The sequence below is a fragment of the Lissotriton helveticus genome, chromosome 9, assembly GCF_964261635.1.
Source record: "Lissotriton helveticus chromosome 9, aLisHel1.1, whole genome shotgun sequence".
Classification (NCBI taxonomy): Eukaryota; Metazoa; Chordata; class Amphibia; order Caudata; family Salamandridae; genus Lissotriton; species Lissotriton helveticus.
The window spans coordinates 236,403,657-236,431,653 of record NC_136070.1 but is presented as its reverse complement, the minus strand read 5'-3'; the positions used below and the strand labels follow the sequence as shown (position 1 = coordinate 236,431,653).

The 27,997-nt window shown below is 42.2% G+C and overlaps 2 protein-coding genes across 2 annotated transcripts in view; both read right to left on the bottom strand.

The window, feature by feature from the left end:
• LOC144781130 (uncharacterized) overlaps positions 1-27,997 on the bottom strand; it is a 290,550-nt gene that overhangs the window by 209,218 nt on the left and 53,335 nt on the right. The gene's annotated exons all lie outside the window — the stretch shown is intronic.
• Positions 53-26,736, bottom strand: LOC144782705 (uncharacterized). Its single transcript, XM_078662030.1, has 3 exons — positions 26,676-26,736; positions 15,712-15,728; positions 53-835 (listed from the first exon to the last, which is right to left on the bottom strand). The coding sequence occupies exons 1-3, from the start codon at positions 26,683-26,685 to the stop codon at positions 272-274; spliced, it is 591 nt and encodes a 196-aa protein (XP_078518156.1). The 5' UTR covers positions 26,686-26,736; the 3' UTR covers positions 53-271.

Below are 27,997 nucleotides of genomic sequence, written 5' to 3'. Positions count from 1 at the left end.
TTTACATAGTAATAAAAATGTATGTTCGGCAAAAAATACACTGAAGGGGTGATAATTGAGTCATGCATTTATTTTAAAGTATACATTGCAACTCTATCCATTTTAACAATGTCACATCTTAATATCGAGATGGAACTTGATTGTATAGTTTTAGGGCAGTTTAATTGAAGAGATGCATGTTGAATGCCTACGTGGTACAGCATGCAATAATGGATGGCAGCTTTTATTTTCTGGATTCCTTGTCACGTTCTCTTCCTAGAAACTGCCTGAGTTATTTTCCCTTCTTTTGTCCCATGTCTTTACCCTGGCACCTTCCTTCATGTCCCTGTCCTTGGCCCTCTTCAAGACTCTTATCTTCTTTTCCATGTTCTTGACCCTTTCCCTTGTCCTCTGCTTGGCCCTTTCCTAGTTTGTCTCCACAGCCTTGCCAATGGTTTTGTCCCAGGCCACCTCCAAGGTGTTTATCTTCAGCTTTTCCCTGACCATATCCTTGGTCTTTTCCCTGGTCTTTTCCCAGGTCTTTTCCACAACCGTATCCCTGATCTTTTCCCTGGTCTTCTCCATGACCATATCCCTGGTCTTTTCCCTGGTCATATCTTTCACCTTTTCCCTGACCGGATCCCTGTGCTACTCCATGACATGTTCCTTCAACTCCTTGTTTCCCATGTTCCTGGCCATGACCTTGGCCTGCTCCATAATCTTTTTCCTTGTCAGGAGTGATTCCTTGCCCTTGTTGTTGGCCATGACCCTTATCTTGTCCTTTGTCTTGTCCTTGGTCTTGCTTTCGTCTGTAGCGGTCTGTTTGAACTCCGCATGTTCCTTCACTTTCTTTTCCCTAGTGAAAAGAGATAGAAAAAAATATGAGAGATGGTCAGTTTATGGTTAACTAAAATGAATCAAAATCTGTTAAGTGTAAAGCACAGTCATTTACCACATAGAAGCATCCACAATACACATGCACAATGTACACAGTCATCATGTTTATTGGGTGATTAGTGAAGCAATAACATGCATAATACAAAACCTTTAAAGAACAAGCATATTTGTCTCATTTGAACCACCCCAGTATATTTCAGCAGTTCCAGGGCCAGGATTCTCAGAGCCTTATTGAAAATTATATTTTCCCACTTTGAGGCTCTGTCTCCTGTTGCAAAAATGCCATTTGTAAAGTCTCTTGGTATAATCCGGCATCCTCATATGGCATCTTGTGATGGCACAGTAATGCAATCACACCTACTTATCTTATGTAATATTGGCCCTTGATTTGGGAACGGCAACAACATATAAAAGAATACAATTTTCATACAACTACACGCAGCGTATGAGCACGTAAATAACATGAAAGGTTTTCCATTTTTGTTTTAATTTTTTTTAAATTTTGTATTATCATGAACAGTTTAGACCATTTTTGGTACAGCAACTATTTTCAAAGATTTGTAACACCAAACATTTTGCCATTGATTACGCAATTGATGACATTGTCAATGAGATCAGAAGTCACATATGGTAATAAAGATCTCAGCAGATCATCAATGAATGCTGCGTCCTCAACTCTGCTCCTGTTTTACTCACAAGGGTGCAGGAGGGAGAAGCCATATCTTGTCATTCGTTCTAACAACACAATAAATAATATTAATGAACTGTAAATGGTTACATATACTTTATGTTATTTCCTAATTTTAATTTATTTAGAAGCTAAGCATAATAGAGTTTCCTGTATATGTATTTCCATTGGAAGACTATTATGAATGTTATTCAAAAGTACTAAAAGTGCAAAGTGTGACAGATATTAAAAACCCCTCTAAAAACTTTGTTGAGGACCACCTTCTTGTTAACATTGGATTAAACATGTGATTTTTGGTAATTCACTAAGGTTTCCAGGAGTACATATGTGAGGCTTGGCAGGCAGAGGTTCACAGAAGTAGTGGTAGAAGATATCTGTGATTTCTCGTTACGAACATGAGAAAGTAGTTACGCATCCATACATATACATAGTATACAGTTGCGCACAGGCAAAGGTCTTACATGAAAGCATCTGCACTTTCATAATTTTTTGTGCCCATTGGGAAAACACCTACACCCCCAACCATTTGTAAAAGTATTCCCCTGTTCCTATTCAAATCCTGGAATGTATTTACTACAGCTCTTCAAATCTCTGGCCTTTTTCTAGGCTGATGAAATGTTGGTGAATAGCCACAAGAAAATACATTTTGGAATGCACCCACTATTTGAGGGTTTTCCTACTCTAAATTCTCACATCACATTCTTAGTAGAAGAGTTACTTTCTTGGAAAAGTAAAAAAGTGTATGTCTGTAAAACCACAGTTTGTGTAACACAAATATGGCTTTCTACATAAAATTGCTGTTTTCATATTTAATACGCACTGAAAATATGCAAATAGCCATGGACGTTATTACGGGGTTGCCGCAAAAAAACAACAGTTAAAGATCAGTTATAGTCAGGGAATATTTCTTTATGTTTGTATAAAAACAACTCAAATTACACAAACTTTAGAAATCATACAACTATAGTTATATCTTTAATTTATCAGCTAAGCACCACTTTCAAAGTAATATGTCATACTTATAACTCATATTTATCCATACGTACCACATTAACATTCAGATAACTTGTTCACCTCTGTACACAGTCTTTTCACCTAACTCGCCACACTACGTTAACTCTAACTCACCACTGTATCATGCAGAATATTCAGGCAAATCATATAATTTGAAATGTCATAAGTGTTGTTATTAATTCAGTGATTTCACATGCTCTAACTTCTGTAGCATATAAAGGTATAGGTAGTGCATGGATAAGGGGCGAGTTATAGTTAAGGTAGTGTGGAGATTGAGGTGAGAAGACTGTGCACAGAGGTGAACGAGTTATCTGAATTCTAAGGTAGTGCTTAAGTATAAAGACTAATTTAAGGTCTATCTTTCACATAGGATAACATTGGGTTACCTTATTACATTTAATAAGTGATAACATTCAATTTGGAGCAGGCAGACAGTTCGAGGTTGGTGTCTAAATAATTGCAATTAAAATGGTAGGGTCAGATTTTTAGCAACAATTCTATAAATGGCACTTTCAGAAAGTTGTTGTTTTCTTGTCCTAACCATTTGGTGCGTGCAGCCTGTTCCTGGGTCACATGAATGGGTGTAGCTGGCATATGTTATTTGTATATTGCTTTTAATCAACAAAGGGGAGAGAAAGGGTATTTAACCATAAAGGTAGGGAGGGAACTCCTGGTCCCCTTAAATTAATATGTCACAACAAATGGAGGAGTGCCCCCTTGAGGTTGGTTACAACCTCTATTGTATAAGTTAACTAGGTGCATGGCTTGTGACTCAACTTGGGACAACCTTTGTCCTTAGAAGACCCCTCACTCACCAACCTAGTTGGTGACATGCTTCATCATCAGGGTCCCACCCACACAGCCGAGTGCCATCTGGGTGTGCTGCGACACCTGACTACAGTGGAGCTGGTTTCTTGCTTTTTTATATGTGCAAATAAACTTAAAATAGGTGTATTAAAAGTTGTCCAATGCTACTCACTCATGGACTTTATTCCGGAGTGCTTGGGCAACGGTTAAAATATATATAGTGGGACACCCTTGCCTGATTAGGTAGGCTGTGGTGTCAGTATAGTCGTGTTCTATGGAGTTAAAAAAAGGGGGTTGGTCTACATGTTTCAACCTATGTGTAATTTTAAGGTTTTCGTCGGGACCAGTGTGCTGAAGTCTGGGTGGTGTACACACTCTAATGTGTACCCTTCCCTTGACTTCAAATGTGTCTAAATCAGAAAATTATGATTTAATGTAAAAGGTGTTTTTCTCCTCGATTCCTGGAAAAAAACCTGTGAAGAAAAAAGGAGCAAAGGATTAGGGAAAACAAGCATTTGGTACATACTCGTGTTTATTTGCTTCAGGTACACCTCGTGGTAAACTTTCTCATGACGTGGAAAAACCTCAAGGAAAGTTCACTTAGTTATAACTATAATTCATAGCTTACACAGGCAAACGTGCTGTTCCTTGTATGACTCATAGCTTTCACAGACAAACGTGCTGTTAAATAACAGACTCAGTCCGTGGTAGTTATTTTTTGCATACCCACACATAAATTGACGTGCTTGGCTCATACAGATCAACGCATGGGTATCAAACCTCGTGGTCGAGGGGATCGTGAAACAAATTACTCTCTCTTCATGCGTTTGCATTAGGAGATTATTGATTAAAAACATACGTAAAAGCATAGAAAAACACACATGCGAATGCAGCCACTAGGAAACCGTGCGATACTCAACAGGATTACAAGAAAGTTTGAAAAAAGGGGGGAAGGACAGGGAGTCCTCTTACTAGAAGTGCTCGGATTGCGGGCTTCCTGGGCGTCCCCGGGCCCGCAGTCGGTAATTTCCACGATCTGTGAAAAAGCAGTGGGCGGAGATGGGAGGGTTAGTGTGCCGTAGGGGATGGGCGGAGTGCCCGTTCTGACACAGAGGGACATAGTCCCCGTTTAGTTCTTGGCACATTGGCACTTACTTGTGGAAGAAATCTCGAAGGCAGTGAGCCTAGTAGGTCTGCCGGGAGTCCCGTGAGTGTGGTTTGCAGCTACTGTGGCTGTGATAAAGGGAGTGAGTGACTTCCGGGTTAGGGGCTTGGTCACGTGGGGCCCAGTTGCTAGGGCGACCGCAACCCGTGTCTAGCGCGCCATTGCGTGCCGGGATGATGAGATGAGTTGTTCGTGTGTGAAAGACAACTCGATAAAGTTAAAAATAAGGGTAATACAGTCCAGTAAACCATGGCTAGGCGATTGGTAACGGGACATGGGTACATGTTGTGTCACATGGTGCTCGTTGGTGGGTCTGATGCGAATGGCAACTCAGTTGGGTTTAAGTGACGAAGACTATTTTACAAAATAAATGTAATCCTCCAGGTAAAGTATACGTCACGGACGCCAGACGTAGGGAACATACTCCAACTAGCATGTGTATAATTCAGTGAGACAGAAATTGTGGGGAACTTAATTTTACGTGTGCAACGTCAGTCATACCAATATCAGTCATACCAAATCATATTGCATTGCGAGCAGGTAGCACAACCCGAAACCCGTTTCTGGCATTTGTTGAGGATTACAGGAGAAAGACTACAACAAAGGCTGTTTGAAAAAGAACAGCGCTGGATCTACAGACTTTCTACACATAAAAATGGCCTCAACGACAATATTCCGTGGAACTCTGTACTCACAAAATAAACTATGCACTAAGATCAAGCAGAAACTGTATCTCTGCAAGAGGGCCGTACAACGAAACCATAATATACACTTTCATGAAAAACATGCTGTTCTCAGACAAATTCCTTCATGAATATTGACCACGAACCGAATGACTTTAAGCATACGGCTGTCATATAACTGTATTCTTATATTTTAATCTGTGCTACCTACCTGCAATGCAATATGATTTGGTATGACTGATATTGGTATGACTGACGTTGCACACGTAAAATTAAGTTCCCCACAATTTCTGTCTCACTGAATTATACACATGCTAGTTGGAGTATGTTCCCTACGTCTGGCGTCCGTGACGTATACTTTACCTGGAGGATTAAATTTATTTTGTAAAATAGTCTTCGTCACTTAAACCCAACTGAGTTGCCATTCGCATACTATCAGACCCACCAACGAGCAACACGTGACATGACATGTACCCATGTCCCGTTACCAATCGCCTAGCCATGGTTTACTGAACTGTATTACCCTTATTTTTAACTTTATCGAGTTGTCTTTCACACACGAACAACTCATCTCATCATCCCCACACGCAATGACGCGCTGGACACGGGTTGCGGTCGGCCTAGCAACCGGGCCCCATGTGACCAAGCCCCTAACCCGGAAGTCACTCACTCCCTTTATCACAGCCACAGTAGCTGGCAAACCACACTCACGGGGCTCCCAGCAGTCCGACTAGGCTCACTGCCTTTGAGATTTCTTCCACAAGTAAGTGCCAATGCGTCAAGAACTAAATGGGGACTTTGCCCCTCCGTTTCAGAACGGGCACTCCGGCCATCCCCTCTGGCACACTAACCCTCCCATCTCCGCCCGCCGCTTTTTCACAGATCGTGGAAATTACCGACGGCAGGCCCGGGGACGCCTAGGAAGCCCGCAATCCGAGCGCTTCTAGTAAGAGGACTCCCTGTCCTTCCCCCCTTTTTTCAAACTTTCTTGCAATCCTGTTGAGTATCGCACGGTTTCCGAGCGGCTGCATTCGCATGTGTGTTTTGCTATGCTTTTACGTATATTTTAATCAATAATCTCCTAATGCAAACGCATGAAGAGAGAGTAATTTGTTTCACGATCCCCTCGACCACGAGGTTTGATACCCATGCGTTGATCTGTATGAGCCAAGCACGTCAATGTATGTGTGGGTATGCAAAAAATAACTACCACGGACTGAGTCTGTTATTTAACAGCACGTTTGTCTGTGAAAGCTATGAGTCATACAAGGAACAGCATGTTTGCCTGTGTAAGCTATGAATCATAGTTAAAACTAAGTGAACTTTCCTTGAGGTTTTTCCACGTCATGAGAAAGTTTACCACGAGGTGCACCTGAAGCAAATAAACACGAGTATGTACCAAATGCTTGTTTTCCCCAACCCTTTGCCCCTTTTTTCTTCACAGGTTGTTTTCCAGGAATCGAGGAGAAAAACACCTTTTACATTAAATCATAATTTTGTGATTTAGACACTTTTGAAGTCGAGGGAAGGGTACACTTTAGAGTGTGTACACCACCCAGACTTCAGCACACTGGTCCTGACGAAAACCTTAAAATTACACATAGGTTGAAACATGTAGACCAACCCCCTTTTTTTATCTCCATAGAACACGACTATACTGAGACCACAGCCTATCTAATCATGCAAGGGTAACCCACTATATATATTTTAACCGTTGCCCAAGCACTCCGGAATAAAGTCCATGAGTGAGTAGCATTGGAAAACTTTTAATACACCTATTTTAAGTTTATTTGCACATATAAAAAATCAAGAAACCAGCTCCACTGTAGTCAGGTGTCGCAGCACACCCAGATGGCACTCGGCTGTCTGGGTGGGACCCTGATGATGAAGCATGTCACCAACTAGGTTGGTGAGTGAGGGGTCTTCTAAGGACAAAGGTTGTCCCAAGTTGGGTCACAAGCCATGCACCTAGTTAACTTATACAATAGAGGTTGTAACCAACCTCAAGGGGGCACTCCTCCATTTGTTGTGACATTTGTATATTGCTCCCAGATAGTGAGACAAGGGGAAAATAAGTGTTGGGAGGATGGGCCACTCTGAGTTAATGAGGGGGAGGAGATGCACCTACCACACTTGCACATCTCAAAGGCTCTGCCTGAGCACACTCACAAAGAGTTTGACACTGGTCTTTTGTCATCCCAGACAAGCTGGGGCCATGGCAGGGGGGAAGGGGATCTAACCATGCTCTTAGATCCAACCATCTGCGACGCGCTAGAATGGTCGGCAGAGCCTCTACGGTGGCCGCCTCCAAATCTGGAATAGCCTACCCCTGGCACTTCCGCCGAGACCTTAAGACTTGGCTTTTCTCCAGCGACTAAAATCCACTGAGTCCACTCCTTCCTTTGCCTGTCCTAGCACCAGGACACCCCCGTTGGGGGTAGCTGCACGCTATATAAGCTCCTAAATTAAATAAAAATAAAAGGGGATGCCTGACACCTCAGGGGTGGTCAGAAACCTCTAGAAGCTTCCTCTACTTCAAAGTGGGCACCATACATATTGGACCCTTAGACCCAGCTCTTCAGTACACATCTGGACCTGTGGGGAATCTTAGAGGAATGACAGCTATGCTGATCTGCAAAAAAGACTGTCTGCCCTACTGCCTGCTGCTCTTCAGCCTGAGTGAAGGACGGAACATGTCTCTTGAACCCAGAACCACCAGACTGACTACAAGGGCTAGTTGGCTGGCCTCCTGACCAGAGCGTTGGTTGTCCCAGGTGTAGGGCTTCCATCGCAGCCCACAGCCTCATCAGAAGCACCACTGCATGACACTTCTTCAAGACAGTCCTTCAAATTGCAAGTTCTTTGTCAACGGCATCCTCGATTACCACACAGGACCCACATTGGAATCCCTGCAGCTCCTTCAGAACCAGCCAATGCATAATGTATCCTCAAAGCAGGACTTTGCTTCACAGGCCACAAGGACCTCCAGCACACCATAATGTGCAAATGTTTCATGGAAAATGTGACTGGACATTTGGCTGCTGTGCATGAGTTCAACGTCTGTGGAAAAATGCATTGATGTCCAAACTTTTTTTGGGACCACCTTTTATCTTTGCTTTTCCATGACCAGTCACCGTAAAACCTTCCATCCTCCTCCAATGTAGAAAACGCAATATTTTTGTGGAGATTAGTCAATTGGGCACCTATTTATTAATAGTGAAAATTCTGAGGAAATACCATTTCTGATAACCTTAACCATAACGACAGAGTGGCTACTGGTACTCTGTTTGATATATATATATATATATATATATATATATATATATATATATATATATATATATATATATATATATATATACACACACACATATATACACACACACATATATATGTACACACACACACACATATATATACACACACACACACACACACACACACATATATATATTATCATTATTATTATTATTATTTTTCCTGGGACTGTACGGACAGCTCACCAATATCCAGTTAAGGAGACAGACAAGCAGTTTGCAGCCCTCCCGCTTTCTATGCCAAGGCAAGCAAAGGAGAGGTATGGTGCAGCAGCCAGGGCAGCTGACTCCGGTGCGCAGGGCTCACGGTTCGAGCCCCGGTGGCAGCTCAGCACTATGTGACTCTGGGCAATAGCTCACTTAATCTCCCCGGTGGCCTCCAGCACCTTGAGATCCTATGGGGTAAGTTGTTCATGCTTTACAAATACCGGATTGAAGGCAGGCTCAGCAGCACTTTGCCATTTGATTGGGTGTGTCTGTGATTCTTGGAACATCTCTCATCCCCTCTGGGGCTAAGCTATATCATGCTTCTAAGTAGCAGAGGGAGAATCGCAAAGATACAGGTGGCAACTAGTAAATCAAAATGTGAGAGGCAATTTTGGATATACAATATTGCGTAGATGTTTATTGCTATTGTTTATATTGATCTGTTTGTGCATATTTGTATAGTTGGCATCTCTCCTTTGTAAGGTTGGCATATATGCCATCTTCTCCACCTCTCATATCCAGTGGACATCCCTGGTATAGTTTACCCATTCATTGCACAGGATAGGCATCCCTGACATCTGAGGGCCGCCTTATCATCTGGTAGTCTAACCTTGCATATGGTGAGTGTTTTGGTATGAAGAGGACATCCCTATTAACTGGTGGCCACCAGTGGGTTATATTGAGTACCAGTGGCATCTGGCTGATATTTATGATATCTAGCGGGTACGTTTATTTTCTGATAGCATCCTTGACTTTAATTGGACATTCTTGACATCCTTAAGTCACCGTTTACATACAGTAGCCACTTGTAGCCTCCAAATGTCTCATCGCTACTAATGGCATCTGGTGGGCATCTCTAGCATTGGGTGTTTGTTAGACCCTGTGTCATTGGCATGGTTTTCCCTAATATTTACCTTATGACTTATTGTTTTTGCTGATTTCGTTTTTTCTGGCATTAGGATTCTACAAACTTTATCACTGATGACCAGTGCTAGAGTGCTTGAACTCTTTCCCTAAAACATGGTTACATTGGCTTATCAACAATTGGCATGTCTAATTTACTGGGAAGTGCCTAGTAACGTGCACTACATTTACCCAGGGCCTGTAAATTAAATGCTACTAGTGAGCCTGCAGCACTAGTTGTGCCACCCACTTAACTAGCCCTTTAAACATGTCTCAGGCGTACCACTACAGAGCCTGTGCGTGCAGTTTTAAAAGGCCATGTACACCTGGCAAGTTAAACCTCTTGCCAGGCCCAAACCTTCCGTTTTAATACTTATACGTCACCATTAAGGTTGGCCCTTGGAAGCCCAATGGCAGGGTGCAGTGTATTTAAAAAGTAGGACATGTACTTTTGAGTTTTACATGTCCTGGTAGTGAAACACCCTTAAAATCTTTTTTCACTACTGCAAGGCCTATCTCTCCCATAGGATGTATAAGTCTAATCTCCAATTCGGGAAGAGATAAGACTCCTAATTTAATTTAAAATCACAATTTACGGTGAAGTCGGATTTGCAATTCGGAAAATGCCACCTTTAGAATGTTCAAAAGAAACAGGGGTGGCTGGGCCCAGTGGGAAGGAGGGTAGGCAGGGCCTCACTAATATGAACTACAAATGTTTGCCTATGCCTCCAAACTAATTAGGGTACTCACAGATTCATGTACGAGTAAACAATAGTTTATTAGTTTACCCAAACAACACTTTATGTTTTATAATTAGTATTCAATTCATAAAAAAAGGATATTCAAAAAAGCAGACCCAAGACTGCTATCAACTTCATGTCATAGCCATACACACGTTCGAAAAACAATTTGTACATATATACAGTGAAACAACAAATAAATGACGTTTTTAACATAAAATGACAAAAAACTTTTACCGTGAATACATTTCACCACGAAAATAGTTGAATAACATGGATAATTTAACCATACATGCAAGAAAAACTTTTTCAGAAAAAAGAGAGAGAGACAAGGATATTATTTCCAACAAATTACACTCCCAGGTCCTGAATCTTATGTTTTCAATTAAATGTCAGGAACATTGCTCATTTTAGCATCAATACCACTGGCCAACTGGCCAGTGAAAAAGGGGGAGAGAATGCCGACGCGTTTCGAATCCAGTTTAATGGATTGCTGGATTCTCGTCAGGGCAGTGTAATTCTATTCCGTGGGAGCTGTTTAAAAAAACAACAACAAAATGTTTGTCAAAAAGTGGGTCCTCTAGCCACTCCTCACTGAACTAGTTTAGGAACAGAGTAAAGCGTACCTTGTGATATTCTGCCCACAGTCGCTCCAGTTTACATGAGAAATGACGTCTATGTCGGTCAGTTTGCGCTGCAACAGAGTGAAACTAAGTCAAATCCGGTGGGCGACACCTTTTTTTTCTTTTTTTTCCAAGGATGTTCGCCGAATGTTTATTACCTGCACTATTCTTGGGCGTGTGGCAAGTTGTGCCGGTATCTTTCCGTGTTTGGAGTTGGGCTCATATCAATTCTGTAAAGACAGACAGAATCAAGAGCGTTTTTGATTACACTGCTGGCTCAGTGGCGCACCCCTGATCCCGGCCCATAAAAAGAAACTTACTTGAGTGCTAGAATGTTGGCATTTTTTCTTGCTTTATCCATTTGATACCTGCTGCCTGTCTATGATCACATGTCTGGGGTCAGTGACAGCTGGGCTTTGTGTATTCCCCATAGACAGCCGCACACAATGGGAGCTTAAGTGTGACTTGATGGGCTATCCTTGCAGGGTGGGAGGGAGGAGCGGGACCTAGCATCACTTATACCTGAATAGGCGGTGACCTGTCCCCACACAAAGGGCTGCACACCTCTCTGTAGTGAGTCTGGAGCGAGGGCAGGGAGGCAGTGCATATGTGCACTTCAAAGGCATCTCTTGGAAGTTTACCCACTTCAGAGGCACCATTGGGTTTAAGAACTGGACCTCAGACACTACCACTTCTGTATACATCTGGACCTGTGGATACTCTGCCATGAAGAATGACTGCTGTGCTGCTGAAAGGACTGCCACACTGCTGGACTGCTACTCTGAAGGAGATGGGGACTTGCTGTGCTGACCTGCTGCCCTCTTACATCGGAAGGGGGAACTGGAACTGGAACTCATCTTGAACCCAGGACCCCAGAGTGGCCCAAAGTGCTAGCCTGCTGGCCTCCTGATCTGACCCTCAGGTACATCACAGGCTCAGCACAGCCCCATGGCCCGTCTTCAATGAGCTCCTTACTCCCAAGAGGTGCCTCTCAGGTCCTGGGCCCTTGGTGTGGCTCTCGATTCTTTGAGTCAAGCTTTTGGGCTCTTCACAACAGTGAGCGGGCCCATTCACATTGGAACCGTGCCTTTCGCACAATGAATCAGCGTGAGCTGCTGCAAGTTTATCTCTTCACACAGCAAGCATTGTCCGTTGCCCTGGATAACTATGGAGAGGCTCCAGTGGACCCTTTCGTGAAACCTTGCCGGCTCTTGGCTTCCCAATGACCATTGTCAGCAAAGCTCTCCTTGCTCCCGGCAAGCTTTTTCCCCACCAGCGCACTCTTGGCACAAAACTTGGGAAGGTAAACCTTCAGCGGGAGTGATCTGTGACTGTATTGGACCTGCGCTCCATTGCAGTTGGCCCGAACTTTTGAATTTGACCCGATCCAACTGTATGCTTTTAACTCTATTTTACAGTTTACTCTTTAAAAATTCATAACTCCAATTCCACCTATTGTATTTTTGTTGTGTTTCTAACCTGGTGTGGAATGTTTTTGTGTGATGTGTTAATGGTTTTACTGTTTGAAGTGTTGCACAAATACTTTACACATTGCCTCTAAAGTTACGCCTGACTGATCTGTGCCAAGCTACCAGAGAGAGAGCACAGGTTAATTTAGGGACTGCTTGTGCCATTCCCTCACTAAGGTTGTGATTACTGCTTGACCAGGGATTATACCCAAGCCAACCAGGAACCCAATTTCTAACAATTGACAGCCTTGACATCCATCCGGCAGTGACACCTAAAATACTCTTGGGTCAATCACATTTCATGGACATCCCTGGTACGTGGCACTGTTGCTGGCTTCTGGAGGGTATTCTTGGCATTTTGTGGCTATCCCCTGTTGTGGAAACTATGCCTGGCTTCTGCTGGACAACAATATGAGATGGACAATCCTGCCTTGTAGTGGGCATCCCTGGTATAGAACAAAGATCTCTTATATATACTAGGCCCTTCTGGTATCCCCACTTTAAATCTAGTGGGCATCCCTGGTGACATCTTGTAGCAATACCTAACATCAAATGGGCATATGACGGGCATCCTTTGCTTCTTGAGGGGCATCCCTGGCATGTAGTGGCCCACCCGGCACGATCTTTTCACCCATGGGCAGGAGCGTCTGGATCTGTCTATTTGAAGCTGTGTTAAATGTGAGTATTTGATGAGAAAAATAAGCTGATATGTTGACATTGCAGACCAAACTAATTAATGTACATACAATTGAGAGCTGGTGTTTGTTGACAATGGGGATATTATAAGATAATGTCAAGCTTTTTATTGGGTGGAAAAAGTGATGGATGGGGTAATATATATGAGAAATTGTACTTGAAGGCCAGAGTATGTTCAGAAAATAGTGGCTATTTGATGAAAAATAAGCTTCTTTACTAAAAATTACAAGTTGATTTAGAAATATGAAATGCATTATTTTGAGAAAATTGTAATCTGATGTAGGAGATTGTATTTATTTGCTGAACAAATAAAGCCTGGTATTTAAGGGCAAAATGTCTGTATTGTATGAAAATAACTGAAATTAGTGCAGTTGTAAGATTCTACGATACATGTAATGCTTATATTTGAGAGATTATTCAAGCTGAGCTGAGTGCACAGGCTCAGCAACACAACGGAATTTGACTTTGCATGACATTGAGGAGAGTTCTGTGGGAGTTATCAAGAGGACTGAATGATTGGAAGTCAACTGCTTTATATGCCGGCTGCCCGCAGGCCAAGTCTCATCAGTCTTCAATAGATGCGTAAGGGAGATCTTTTGCATCAGGGTCACGGAGATTCAACAGAATTAACAAATACCCAATTGAAAAGAGCAGTAACTCCACTTGTGCTTAGGTTAGTTTGAAGCAATGCTAATATGAATATATGAATGTTGTATTTCTTTTATGGACTTTTGATCAATATGACCAATATAATTGGCGACTTTAATAAAAATAGGTTGACATTTACATATAAAGACATAGCAAACAAATTATTTAGAAAGACTGGATGGATTTGGGTTGGATAGCTTTTACAGTATTGAACATTGCAAGCATTTTACTTAATTTAATTTACCAGCAACCACTGTGGCAAACACTTTTGCAAACATTTTATAGAATCTTTTTTGAAACCTACATACATTGACTACTAACAGATGCTAAGAGATTAATGGATATTTTTCCGATACAAATTCAAAGGATGATTTTATAATTCTGCCCCCAATGAAATTATTTAGGCAGGGCATATTATGTAATGAATTTACTTTTTTAGAGCATTGAGAGCTCCAACTGAGATTAATTTATTTTATTTTAGAAGTTTTATATAGCGATGGTATGACCCAGAGGGTATAAGAGCGCTTTACAGCAAAGCATATGCAACAGAGTCTTGAGTAGATTAGAAGTTCAATGGTAATAAGAGATACTAGAACGAGTCCAATTTAGTATCATGACGTGAGGGCTTTCATTAGGTCAGAGTACAGGAGTTCAGTTGAGGAGAAGAGGTAATATATCATCATTACGGACACATGAGGCGTAAACCTGCTACAATGGTGTGACCAAGGGGACATGGCCACACTCAGAACCAAATAAAAAACAAACAAAAGCCTAGTAGATTAAAGATTTTCAGATACTTTTCCCAAATCTGTGTAAATATTCTTTAATCTAAACGAATAGGATTTCAGGAGGAATTTTAAAATCCATGGTCACTGATCAGTGGAGAAGAAATTGAGTCTTTCTTTTGGGTATGGTGATCTTCCAGTGTTCCATTAGTGTGACCACCCCACTCACAAAAGTGTGAGACAATTACCATTACAAACGTCACTTCTAAATTTACTAAACCACAAAAGGCCACAAACAGATTATATGTATTGCAGCCCACCCTTGGAGTAAGTCTGGTACCACAAATGACCAATCACTGGTACTGCAACACACCCCTATGAAACTAATGGGGGCTGTGACTTAAAATAACAACCCATGGAAAATGATGTAAAAATAAATTATTTTGACTTTTCAATTACACAAAATAGACAATTGAATATTTTATTATTCTACAATATACCTTATTTAAAACACGTTCAATATTATTTTTAAGCTTATATTAAAGTTAAAAAATAACTTACATTAGTTAAACATATTTTTTAATTAATATCTTAAATATTAATTTATTAATAAAAATAATAAAGCTACTTAAGGTAGGATTTTTTATTTTGGTTATCTTTAGAAAGTAAATAATGTACTTACATTATTTAATAAAAGTTTATTTTGATGAGTAATGTCTTGTCTTGTCTTTGTATTTTATTTCGTTATAAACATTTGTAGTTTGCATTAACATTGTATTTTATTTTAAAAAAATCAAAAGTAATAAACTTTAATTATTTTTGCTAGCTTTCCTCCGGGATATCTTCGCACAGGTGGCAGAGAGCTCCATTTATGTAGGAAAATTTACTAATAGGCCCTTTATGCTTGTAAATTCAGCATTAGATAGCTCCACTCCCTGATTTCAGGGGATGGAGACACTCAAGTATACACTTAAGTGATAGTCTGCAGTCGGAAGTTGTGTCAAAAGCTACTCTCGTTTTGATTTAGTTTCCACTCTGTATGAGGAAGGTAAATGGCACCCTTTGAATCTGTAGGAGTTTTCATGATAGAAAATTAACTTCTGCCACCAAATTTGCACCATCTTAGAAAGTTTAGTGTACAATGTCTTACCTGGTTCTGCTTTTGTGCTGCAAATCAAAAAACAATGATGGATTGAGTTAATAATTGAATAGATATTGTATTTGAACAAAATGACATTTGTGCAATCTGTTTGCATAATGCAGGTTTGGGTTTCTTCTGCTAATGGACAGTGTGACCTAGTGAAATATTAATTTTTGTTATTGAAGAAAGGAATTGTTTATCAAAGAAAATAAATATACTTTGGGAGTATGGATTCATCAAAGTGTGGAAAATAAAAAAGCATAGAGTGTGCTAAATAGCGTTCCTTTAACACCTGGCATAAATATATGACTTTGTGAAAGTTGGCTTCATTTACTTGTCCTTATCCACTGACGCTGCCTGTGGGACACACACACCTCCTCCCCTAGTTATCAACAACTCCAGAAGCATTTTCAAAAGTGGCAGAACATACTGCTTTGTAAGTGACCTCTCCACATGCAAAGCTGCTGCAACCTGGCCTTTGTTAATCAGGATTGCATTTTCCCTACAGTTTTCCATTATTCCATGAATAAAAGTGATTTTCTAGTGAAATTGTTTTTGTTATCAGGTCATTTACATTACTCACCATTGCTAATGGTGTGCATGAGTCTGGGAGAAACATTTGTTTTGACCAAGGACATCCAACATAAAGCTTGATCCATGTCTGATTTGTGAGCTGCTACCCACCGACTGTCTCAGCGAGCCTATTTATGTTAATTATATTTTATGCAAATGTTTCTTATATGTTTAGCCTGTAATTCTGACACTGGATGCCAAACACTGCTGGTTTACACCTTCACATGTTTTGGCGACCTTTGGAAAATCAAAAAGAAGATTACAAGAGACTCTAGCAGAGTGCTGGTTGTGCTTTGTAAACACCCTCAAGTAAATACATCGATGAGACACAGCTGCATTATGCAATGATGTGCAATGGGAATTTATAATGTATAAATATTTTATTTCACCGTATGCGCCAGATGAATATGGCATTAGAGCCAATTACCTAATTTTTTAGATACTGACTTGATACTCTCTCATATATGAAGTTTTAATTAACAATTATTTTGTAGAAAAAATTTAGTTTGAGTTTATGTTTTGAGCTACAAGACCACACATCTTTCCCTCCGTCCACTATGGAAGTTAAAACACATTGTTTATGTTTATGTTTATGTTTGTGCCATTTTTAAAGCGCGCAAATACCCGGAGGTGTCTCGGCGCTCAGAATACAGAACCATCGCAGAGGAGATAAGTTATGATGGGAAGAGCCATGTTTTGAGTCTTTTTCTGAAACTGAGGAGGGTCGGGGCAGTTTTAATGTGGAGGGGCAGTGTGTTCCAAAGTTTGGATGATGAGATGGTGAAACACCTGTCACCCCAGTTGACCTTTTTTGTTCGCCGGACTTTGAGCAGGTGTGCAGAGGAGGAGCGAAGTGTCCTTGAGTGCTCAAGCAGACAGAAAGCTGCTCTGAGGAACTGTGGACCCACATTGTTGACTGCTTTGCAGGTAATGCACAGAGCCTTAAATATTGTCCGGCTCCTAACAGGGAGCCAGTGAAGTTGGCGGATGTGAGGAGAAATGGATGTGAATTTGGGGGCGTTCAAGAGGACTCTAGCCGAGGCGTTCTGGACTAGTTGGAGTCGGTTGATGATTTTTTTCTGGGCGTTCAAGAGAAGGGCATTACAATAATCAGTTTTGGAGAAGACCAGGGTGCTGATTAGGGTTCTACCGGCCGAGGGTAGAAGGTAAGGGAGGAGTTTTTTGATTCTTTTTAGGATATAAAAAGATGAGGAGACCACTGAATTGACGTGATGATGAAATGTCAATTTGTCATCGAAAATGACTCCAAGGTTGTGAACTTTGGTAACTGGTTGAGGGGGGTCTCCTAACTCCGATGGCCACCAGCAAGGGGACCAAATAGGGTCCAGCTTCCCGAATGTCATCACCTCTGTTTTGTCAGAGTTTAGTTTGAGACAGTTTGATGACATCCAGGAGCTGATAGCCCTCATTCCATTTTGGAAGTTTGCTGCCACTGATGTACCGTTGCTGTGTGCGGAAAGCACAAGTTGTGTATCATCAGCGTAGGTTGTCAGGGCAATTCCATAGGATTTTATTACTCTCGCTAAGTCCGAAACATAAATGTTGAATAGTGTCGGACTTAGCGAGGAGCCTTGTGGGACACCACCGGGAGGGTGAAAGTCTGGGAAGTGAAGTGGGCCATTTTGACTGTTTGGGGACGATCGGCTAGGAAGGATGCGAGAGTTCCTTCGCTTTGTTTTGAACTCCTATGGCTGAGACACGGTCGATCAAGATGGCATGATTGACCGTGTCGAAGGCTGCAGAAAGATCCAATAGTATCAGTACCGCGGCTCCTCCTTTATCCAGGGTCATTCTGATTTCTTCTGCAGCTTTTAGTAGCGCGATCTCCGTTCCATGACCCTGTCTGAAACCGAATTGGGTCTCATCCAATAGGTTATTATTGTCTATGTAGTTGGATAATTGCATGTTCATCGCTTTTTCGAAAATCTTTGCTGGAAAGGGGAGACAAGCGATGGGTCGGTAACTGGCGGGAAGGAGGGGGTCGAGAGTGGTTTTTTTTAGGAGCGGCTTAATGATAGCCTCCTTCCAGACTGAGGGGTAAATGCCCGTTGTGAACATGGCGTTGCAGATGGACGTCAAAGCGGGGGAAATGGCTTCGGGGATCAGATTAAGAATAGCAGGAGGGCAAGGGTCTAAAGGTGATCCTGATTTAGTGCCTAGAACGAGTCGATGGACTTGTTCCTCCGTGACAGCTTCAAAGAACGGGAGGATGGGTATGTTGTTATTGGGAGGATGATTAGACGTGATAGTAGGGGGGATGAGGGTGAAGGCTGCGAAAATATCTGTGACTTTCTTTTTGAAGAAGTTTGCGAGAGAGTCGCAGAGGGATTGGGTTCCATTGAAGCAGGGGACAGGGGGGTTGGAGAGGTGAGTAACCACCTGGAACAGTTCTTTTGAGGAGTTTTTTGCCTGGTTGATTTGAGAGGTGTAGTAAGATATTTTTTCTACAGTGATAAGATCTTTGTATTTGGAGAGGGCGCTTTTGTAGACAGTTTTATCCGTGTCGTTGTAGTGGCGGCGCCAACGTCTTTCGAGATTTCTACAATGTTGTCTCTGCAGTCGAAGGGATTCTGTAAACCAAGGAGCTGAGGGGGATGTTCTGGTGCGATAGAAGGTTTTAGGGGGAGCTAGAATTTGACAAGCCTTGTTTAGGCTGTAAAGGTAGTTGGAGGAGGCTAGAGAGGGATCCTGCTCGGTGGTGGTGATACTGTCAAGCAGCAAAGCAGAAAGGTGGGGAGGGGCAATATTTTTCCAGTTTCTGACGGTAATGGGAGAATAGGATGCGGGGAGGGAAGGCGGAGCAGTCAATTTTATAGAAAAACAGACTGCTGAATGGTCAGTCCATATGAGAGGGATCACATTTGACACAGCAATGTGAGGGTTGCTGGTGAATAGCCCATCCAGGGTATGACCGGCTTTATGGGTGGGCTGGGTGACGATTTGCTGTAGGCCGGCGGCTGCTAGATCATTAGTTAGCACCGCGATATCAGGGTCAGATAAGGTCTCAAGATGAAAGTTGAAATCGCCCAGTATGGTGAAATGTGGTGCGCCTGCGGAGACCTCAATTATATTATTGAGATTGTTAAGAAATTTCGATCTGGACCCTGGAGGGCGGTAGAGGAGAATGCCTGTAAATGTTTGATTATCAGAGATGCTGATAGAGAAAGAGAGAGCCTCGCAGTCGCTGTAGTTAGAGTCGGTAAGCTTGACTTTAAGATGGTTTTTATATAGGATGGCTATTCCACCCCCCTTACGTTTTGTTCTGTCTAGCCTACATACGCAATAGTTTTCAGGAGTGGCTGCTTTAAATTCTGGGCCTGAGGAGTCATCACCCCAGGTTTTGGTGATGAATAAAAGGTCTATGTTGTGTGACTCAATGAAGTCTAAAATTTCAACTTTGTGTTTGGGGACCGAACGTACATTGATAAGTGCTGCTAGGACCTTGGGGGTGGGGGTAGTTGAGTAGATGGGGGAGGTGCAGAATGGACATTTGTGAGGACCTATATTACGATCGGTGTACAGTGGATGCGGTAGAGGATGCAACACTTCTGTTAAAGAGTTCAGATTTCGAAGTTGTTCGGAAGTGTATGTAAGGTTTGATGATTTACGAACCGAATGCAGCTCACCGACATCAAGGGGGGTGGCCACTGGCCCGGTCTCGGCGCGGACAAGCGCAGACGAGCTTGCCTTAAGCGCGCCTTCGGCGCGCAATCGTCGCGCCCGCTGCGCTCGTCCGCTGCGCTTCCGGTGGGTGAGCATAGTTTAAGGGGGCGGAGAGGTGACGTGGAGAGGGGGCGTGGCCAGCGTGAGTGGGCGTGTCCGCTGGGCCAGGTGTGGCAAAATCGTTAGCACAACACTCACCCGCAGCAGCGTGAAATCGGCTGGGCGGGGTGTCGGTAGATGAAAGGCAGAGGCCGAGGGGTAAGTGAAATTAAAATTTACACGTTATCACAACAAGTATTAAAATACAATGGTCCCTGTAAAAGCTCCCGGCTTTCCGCCTCAGGAGTGGTTAAGTAAACACTGCGCTAGCAGTTAGAGCGCGTTTAAATAGTGAGGAGAGGGGGCGTGGCCAGCGCGAGTGGGCGTGTCCGCTGGGCCAGGTGTGGCGAAATCGTTAGCCCAACACTCACCCGCAGCAGCGTGAAATCGGCTGGGCGGGGTGTCGGTAGATGAAAGGCAGAGGCCGAGGGGTAAGTGAAATTAAAATGTACACGTTATCACAACAAGTATTAAAATATAATGGTCCCTGTAAAAGCTCCCGGCTTTCCGCCTCAGGAGTGGTTAAGTAAACATTGTCGACTTATTTCTAAATCAAGACATTTCGAAATGCTCAATTCATGACAATATATTAACTGTTCACTGCCGCCTATATTGTAAAGCACTCTTCATTCTATGACACTTATCAACAGGTGATTAATAATAGCAAATTTATATTTCAAGTAAATTGCTAGTTTTTGAGCTTTTTGAAAAAATAAAAAGCCAATTGATTGTTTTATTAGCACTAACCCTACTGGCTAGAAAGAGTCTCACCAGTGGGGCAAACCCACTTCCCTGTCAATTTGTCGACTATTTCAACAACTTTGACACTTATGACATCAAAATTGGTCAAATTGATTGTATTGAACACCAATTGGCATTTTTCTCAGTTTGGCTCGAAGATCAATGATCAAGTCTTTGAATGTGTTGCCATTTTGTATAATCTGCCTGTAAACCTGCAAAGATTCAAGAGGAAAATTAAAGTCCAGGCAACTAGCTTCACATGAACAGCAGAAAATCTAGCTAGTGCACTCAAGCGCTCATATGATGAAGGCTCACCAGTATAAATGAACATTCATGTTGTTACTGTGTGAGCACAGTTCGACCTAACCCTTCATTACTACCTGTTTCTATGATTGTATTGCAGAATAATCAAATTCATTTACATTATTGCTGTATTACCATAGTGCAATGGTTATTATTTAGTTTGAGATCATTTTGAACACTTTGTTATATTTTTAATGTATCTATTTTGCATTGGTTTATTATGGTGTGTCACTGATTTGGGCTGATGTGATTTATTTAAATTGCCAATAAACCTTTAACAACTTCAAAGAAAATAAAGGTTGAGATTGTCATGACAAGCAGAAATTAAGGTGCCCAACGAGAGGACAGAATCAACAAAATTGGGATGGCGGAAGACAACAGGGCCTGAACACCAAGCAAGTGAGATTCCAGCCGGAGAACCACAGGGAGATCAGCACCAGAAGGAAAACTTACAGATGGTGAGCCGAACAAATCCCATTATCAATTTATCTAGCCATGAACTATCTGCGAACGAAATGAGTGTTCTCAGCAAAGGGCTATCATTTGTGCCAAGATCCCATGCAAACGGATTTAACATAAAGGCTGAACTCTCTAGATTATTTCGCAAAATAAGACTACGGAATTTTTTCCGACATTCACCCTCCATCACAACAGCATCATTCACAGGCTTGCGACCATCCTCCACCTTTATGCCCTCCATGAATTCTGTCTCACACAGGATCCTGACCTATGAGAGCGTTGTACTCCGTGACGTGTTGAAGATCTGCACAACAAAACCTTTTGTCAAGCACAACATCACCAAGGGAGAGCGACCTGCTTTGACCACTCTGAAAAACAACAAGTCAGTGGTCATCAAACCAGCGGACAAAGGGGGATTAATTGTGATGTTGAATGTGCAAGACTACAAAGAGGGGATCTACTCGCAACTGAGGGATGGAGTCAGCTACAGACCGGTAAACACCAACCCTATCAAGGAGATCAGGCTGAGTATCCTGGAGATTAACCAGAGAGGTAAAGAAGCAGGCTTCCTCACTAACAAGGAACATGAGTATCTCAACGTTAACCAACCCAGAACACCGACAATTTACGTATTACCCAAGGTCCACAAGAACCTAGAAAAACCACCGGGACGTCCAATCATATCTGGATGTGGATCACTTTTAGAACCAATATGCAAATATGTTCATGTATTTTTGAAACCTTTAGCAGAGTCAACAGCAACGTATGTGAGGGATACAATGCAAGTCATAAACCTAGTGGACAATAAAGATTTTAATAAAAATAACCATTTGTTGGTTACGATGGACATAGTCTCACTGTATACCAGCATCCCCCAAAGACCAGCACTTGAATCGATGAAGAAAGCACTAGAAATGGGACCACAACCTGCCACCGTACCAACAGAATTTATAATCGAACTGCTTGAAATAGCGATGACAAAAAATGTTTCATCTTCCAAAATAAATTCTATATCCAGAGCAAGAGTGTGGCAATGGGGGCAGCCTTTGCCCCAGACCTGGCCATTCTATTTATGGATGACTACGAACAACGATGCATACTATCACCTTCCAACCTATACAGACAAAACATCACAGAATGGCGTCGATATATAGACGATGTTCTGATGATATGGACGGGAGAGGAACAAGAACTCACTGCATTCCTTGTTTGGCTTAATGCTCAATCGGATGACATCAAATGTACAATGCACTTGCACAAAGAAACTATAGACTTTCTTGACATCAGCATTAGAGTGAACCAGGACCAACTATACACAACACTGTATAGGAAACCGGCCGAGTGCAATACCCTTCTGAGATACACTAGCCACCACACGAGGGGACTTCGGGACAACCTACCCTTTGGACAGTTCTTCCGTATCAGGAGGAACTGTTCCTTGAAGGAGGATTTTTTTAAAGAATCAGATGATCTCATTTTAAGACTAATTGAGAGAAGTTACCCCAAAAGACTAGTGACAAGGGCCAGGAAGAGGGCTTGGTACAACATTAGAGAAACCTTGCTAACACCAAAGGAACGCACGACTGAGAACGACAGGATGATCTGTGTGACCACACACGGTACTAAGAGCAACGAAATTAAAAAGACTATCAACAAACATTGGGGATTAATCGCAGACGTGATTGAGATGCCCAAACCACCGATGCATGCTTTCAAAAAAGCTAAAAACATCAGGGACCATGTTGTCTGCTCTTTGTTACAAACACCACCTGCCCCCACGATCCAAAATTTATGGAACCTACCTGAAGTGGTGGGTAATTACAAATGCACCAGATGTAAAGCCTGCTCGATGTGTTTAGAGACAAGAATCTTGACATACAAAGATCATAATATCAATCTGAAAACAATGACCAATTGCAACACAAGTGAAGTAATATATGCCATCCTGTACCCTTGTGAGCTGCTATACATTGGCAAACCTAAAAAGAAGATAAAAAACAGCATACTTCAACACTACAGCCGGATAAGGTGCCAAACAGTAGGAGCCCCCCTAGTAGAACATTTCTCCTCAAAAAACCATACCCCGGAATCCTTGAAATGGTTGGTCCTGGAGAAAATCACGCTAGGCCCAAGAGGTGGCGATTTGAGCCCCATCATGAACATAAGAGAATGCAAGTGGATGCATCAATTAGACACGGTGGAACACGGCCTCAACGAACTGGATGCTACATATGCGCAGATGGCCGCTTTAGAACCAGAATAGAATTACACTAGTGACAAACTGGGCACTGCAAGCATATCATAACTAAGTTACCCCTGCTATCCGTTGCAATGAGACCAGATTATGGGATGCCCAGGGGGCCATAACCAATACGGAATAAATAGGCCACATACACTTACTAGACCAGCAATGGCAAATTGTTGATAATATTAGACTAACTTGATGTTGTAGAAGTATCATACATGTTGTCTACACACACGTAAATGACCAACATAAGGAACAACACCATGATATGCTTTGGAATTACGCTTAGACTGGCAATATTACCAGGATGCATTTGACCATCAGCCGTACAAGACGACAACTCTGTAAATATATCTGTAACGCCTCAGTACGGGTCACCTAAACACACAATGCTGTTTTTCAATAATGTTATAAACTATGCTACATTGTTTGTATATACCTCACCCAATTATCTATGTCTGTGGAAGTAATTACATGGCCATACCATTGTTGATACGCTTAAGGGCGGAACGTTAGGAATGTAGATATTGTCAGGATGCTTTGGACAATCACTCTTCGATATACTCAGAACAAAAGAGTGGTGATCATCTTAACACGCAATTTAATTTTTTGAAATGTTTGAAATAACGTTACGTTATGTGTGTTCACTTCAGATAATTTGGACACATTATTATTGTTGAATTTAATATGTATATCAGCATATGGGCGTCCAGTGGAAGAAATAAAAGGAGATTCCCCTGTAATCCTCAGATTTGCCATCACCTGCACCTCCAAGCGCCCCCCAGTCAATCACGAGTATCCCTTGAGACTTTTGTCATGAAATTCACACACGGCCCCTGAGCAGCCCCAGGAGACGCGTCATCCGTGAGAATCTGACCCACACTATCGGGTCGAGCCCTGATTGGCCTAGAGAGGTCGAGCCCCGACCGGCATCCAGCGGCAGCACCGCATGAGCAAGCGGCCCTGCCCTCCTACATAAAGCGCACTTTGACAGATTGCTCGCTTCATTCGAGCAGCACGACCACAGGAGATCAGGTAAGGACCCGCGTTCGCGGGCCGCTCCCTCCCCCCGACAGTCTCTCAGCGAGTCGGGCAGAGTCAGCCCCCTCAGAGACACGGTGATTCCCACGTAGCAATCGCCATTTGTTTTAATTTGTTATCGGATTTTAAACATGTGATTTGGCGGTCCCAGAACCAGCCGGCCGCAACAAACACTGCCATTTGCACAATCTTTCTATAGAGCGGATCACTCCCTCATGAACTGCACCTAGGTCAGATTAGACCCTTCACATTACGACCAGCCTGGGAGCCTACAATACTGCTCCCCATTCGAGGCACTACGAACTTGATGTAATTCTGCTCCCTTCCGGTGAGCGGAACTGCACCTGTGCGACTGCAGGCCACGTCAGGATTAAGGAGGGATAGATATCAAACCCCATCACACATGTCTATAGATTGATTTGTACCCATTCATTTCTTCGATTTGAGCGGTACGGTATCAGGGCGATGTTAGGCCACGCACAGATGAAGTAGGACCACAGTATGAGACGCATCTCATTTGATCCTGTTAAAACAAGATAGTGCTAGCCCTCTATCCACACTTGCAGGCACACTTCAAGCTACCAAGGCCGGCCAATACCGTTCCAATGCACAGATTGACACGATCTTTGTGATGAGTAACCCGCCTTATAATTAGCCCACATTCATACACCATGGAGATATTACATGTACCCTAACCTGCGGGAGACAGTAGGGATTGCCCGACACTGATCATGTTTTCTCCTACAGTTTCTCCAAGGTTGACTAATGAGCGACCATCCCCGGTAGTCTGACGATACCGCCGACCTGATCACTGTGATAATTAAGGAGTGACTTTGAAGCAAGGAGATTCTTCCCCTATGCTATTTTTGTGCTGGCCCAGTAAGTCTTTCCCCCTTTAAACCGCCATGCCAGTTGATTGATTAATGCCCCACGAATTGATTCTCAGTTTCTCCTTATCTTTCAGAATATCAAGGAGCCGTTGACTGCCCTTACCAGACGGTTATTCCTAGCCGCATCTGAAGTAGGTATCACGCATGATGATACCTTATGTTTTTATATGATTCACCCCAGCACACGACACATACTGAACACATTCTATCTTTTCAGGTGCTCCTAAACAATGCTGTCCTGATGAAGACCCCAGCATGAGGTTAACACTGACCCTACCAACCTATGGGGTCGAAACGTAGACTACCTTATACCCTCACACCATAGGACCCCAAGAAACTGATTTAACAGGACCTATGTGTTATGAGTATAAGGAACTCACGGACCGCTTTAGGCTGTAAAGGTTTAATTGTATATAAATGTAAATTTGTCCATGTCCCAACACCGTTACCCAGTCCTCCACCTACCCAATCACCCCCATCTTATCCCAAAAACCCTTTCTTTCTCTATCTTCACTGAGAGCACTTTTTTATATTAAATGTTATGTAACATGTCGCAAATATTGTTGAAAATGACAGCAATACTTTGATTTAAAAAGTTTTGGACTATTATCGTAACGATAGACTCTTAGAGTTTTCCAATAATTGATGTATGGAATCTATTGAATGGTTTTGAATTCAGAATTAGAGTCCAAAAATTATGATTTCTCTTCTTCTCATTGTCTTGTTTGGTGAAAAATAAACCTGATTTTTTTTGTTTAAGCTATGAGAAATCCAGCGTCTGCGGTGAATTTACACAACATGTTCTTAGGTTTCATTGTCTAGCACTACCCTGACCTTTTCCAAAACGTATCTCTGTGACGACCCAGGTCAGGTAGTTTTTCTGGGTAAACCCCGTTGAAACTCAACACAAGCAGAAATTAAGAGCAACAAGCACTTACAGTGGTCCATGACTTTCAAGGTTGTGGTTCGATGTCACCCAAGAAAAAAAACAAGGGTCTGTGAAGGAAAAAAAAGTCCATCAGAAAAAACAAAACAATGAATAGGAAACGTAATCTTTGAACTGTGGCGAACTATTAATCAGTAATAACATAACCCTAGACGCAGCACAAGGGCTGTGGGCTTATTTGTATCCCTAATACCTGACAGGAGCTGTGAACACACACTAACACTGCCGCAAAGAATTATGCATCTGGTAAGATTTAAATTATGTCAACCTAGTTGCATTTGATTATTTTTACAGCTGAAAACACGATAGTGGAATGTCTCTTTCCTATTTAATGCTTAGGTAGCATGTATTTACTATCTGTAATTATTGATATTTGCATAAATGTGAAGAAATTTCAGTTTAGTAGCTAAATCAAAGGCTCAGAAATCAGAAAACCTGAATTATATTCCAGTAAATCATCTTAATTGGATTGTGTGAACCTGGGCAGTCACTGTATCTCACATCTTGTCTTCCTTTGTCTCGGTACAAGCGCCTAACTACTTTTACTAGGCGACATACAACCAATGTGCATTGGTGATGTCTCTAGGACCCACACAGAAACTATCTACCCACTACATGGGGCCAAAGGTAAGAAGATAATGTCCTTACGGGACAAAGGATATGAACACTTTTGAGCATGGAGAAGTTAGCTAATGAGATTGAAAATAGGGAAAGACAATTTCGGAAAGTGTGGGGATCAGTACTTGGGTTTTGGACAGGGCGGCATTTGTGGAACATGTCAGAGGAGATAACAAGCCCTTAGAATTGAATTGAGAGATGCCAAGGTGTAACAAGATGGCCGCTAGGAGGGTGCTGTGGACGGCAATTTAGGTTCCATTCCTGAGGTGAAACATTGGATAAAAGAAATTACAATATTGTTAAAGTTAATAACTGTGGCAGCAATCTGCCTGCTTCAGTTTTCAAATCTCTTTACCAGACAAATGGCAAACATAATTGTGTGAGCAGTTCAAACCGCCTTTTTCCTTCTGCCTCAACAAAAATTATTTTAATGAAACACATGGGGTTGTCTAGTTTCTCCAGCGACGTGCATTTTCTTTCATTTTCTTTTAGTATACACACAAAGTTGTAACTTAAAAAATCAACTTCAAAAATTCAGCTTGCACAGATAAATATATCGAAAACATGCTAACGAGTACTACTGACGTCTAAATTATGCATGTACCTACATATGGGCAATTGCATCAAGACTTTGAAACATGCACCCACATCAGAGAGTTTCCACATACACAAACCACAGAGCTCATCTCTTACCTG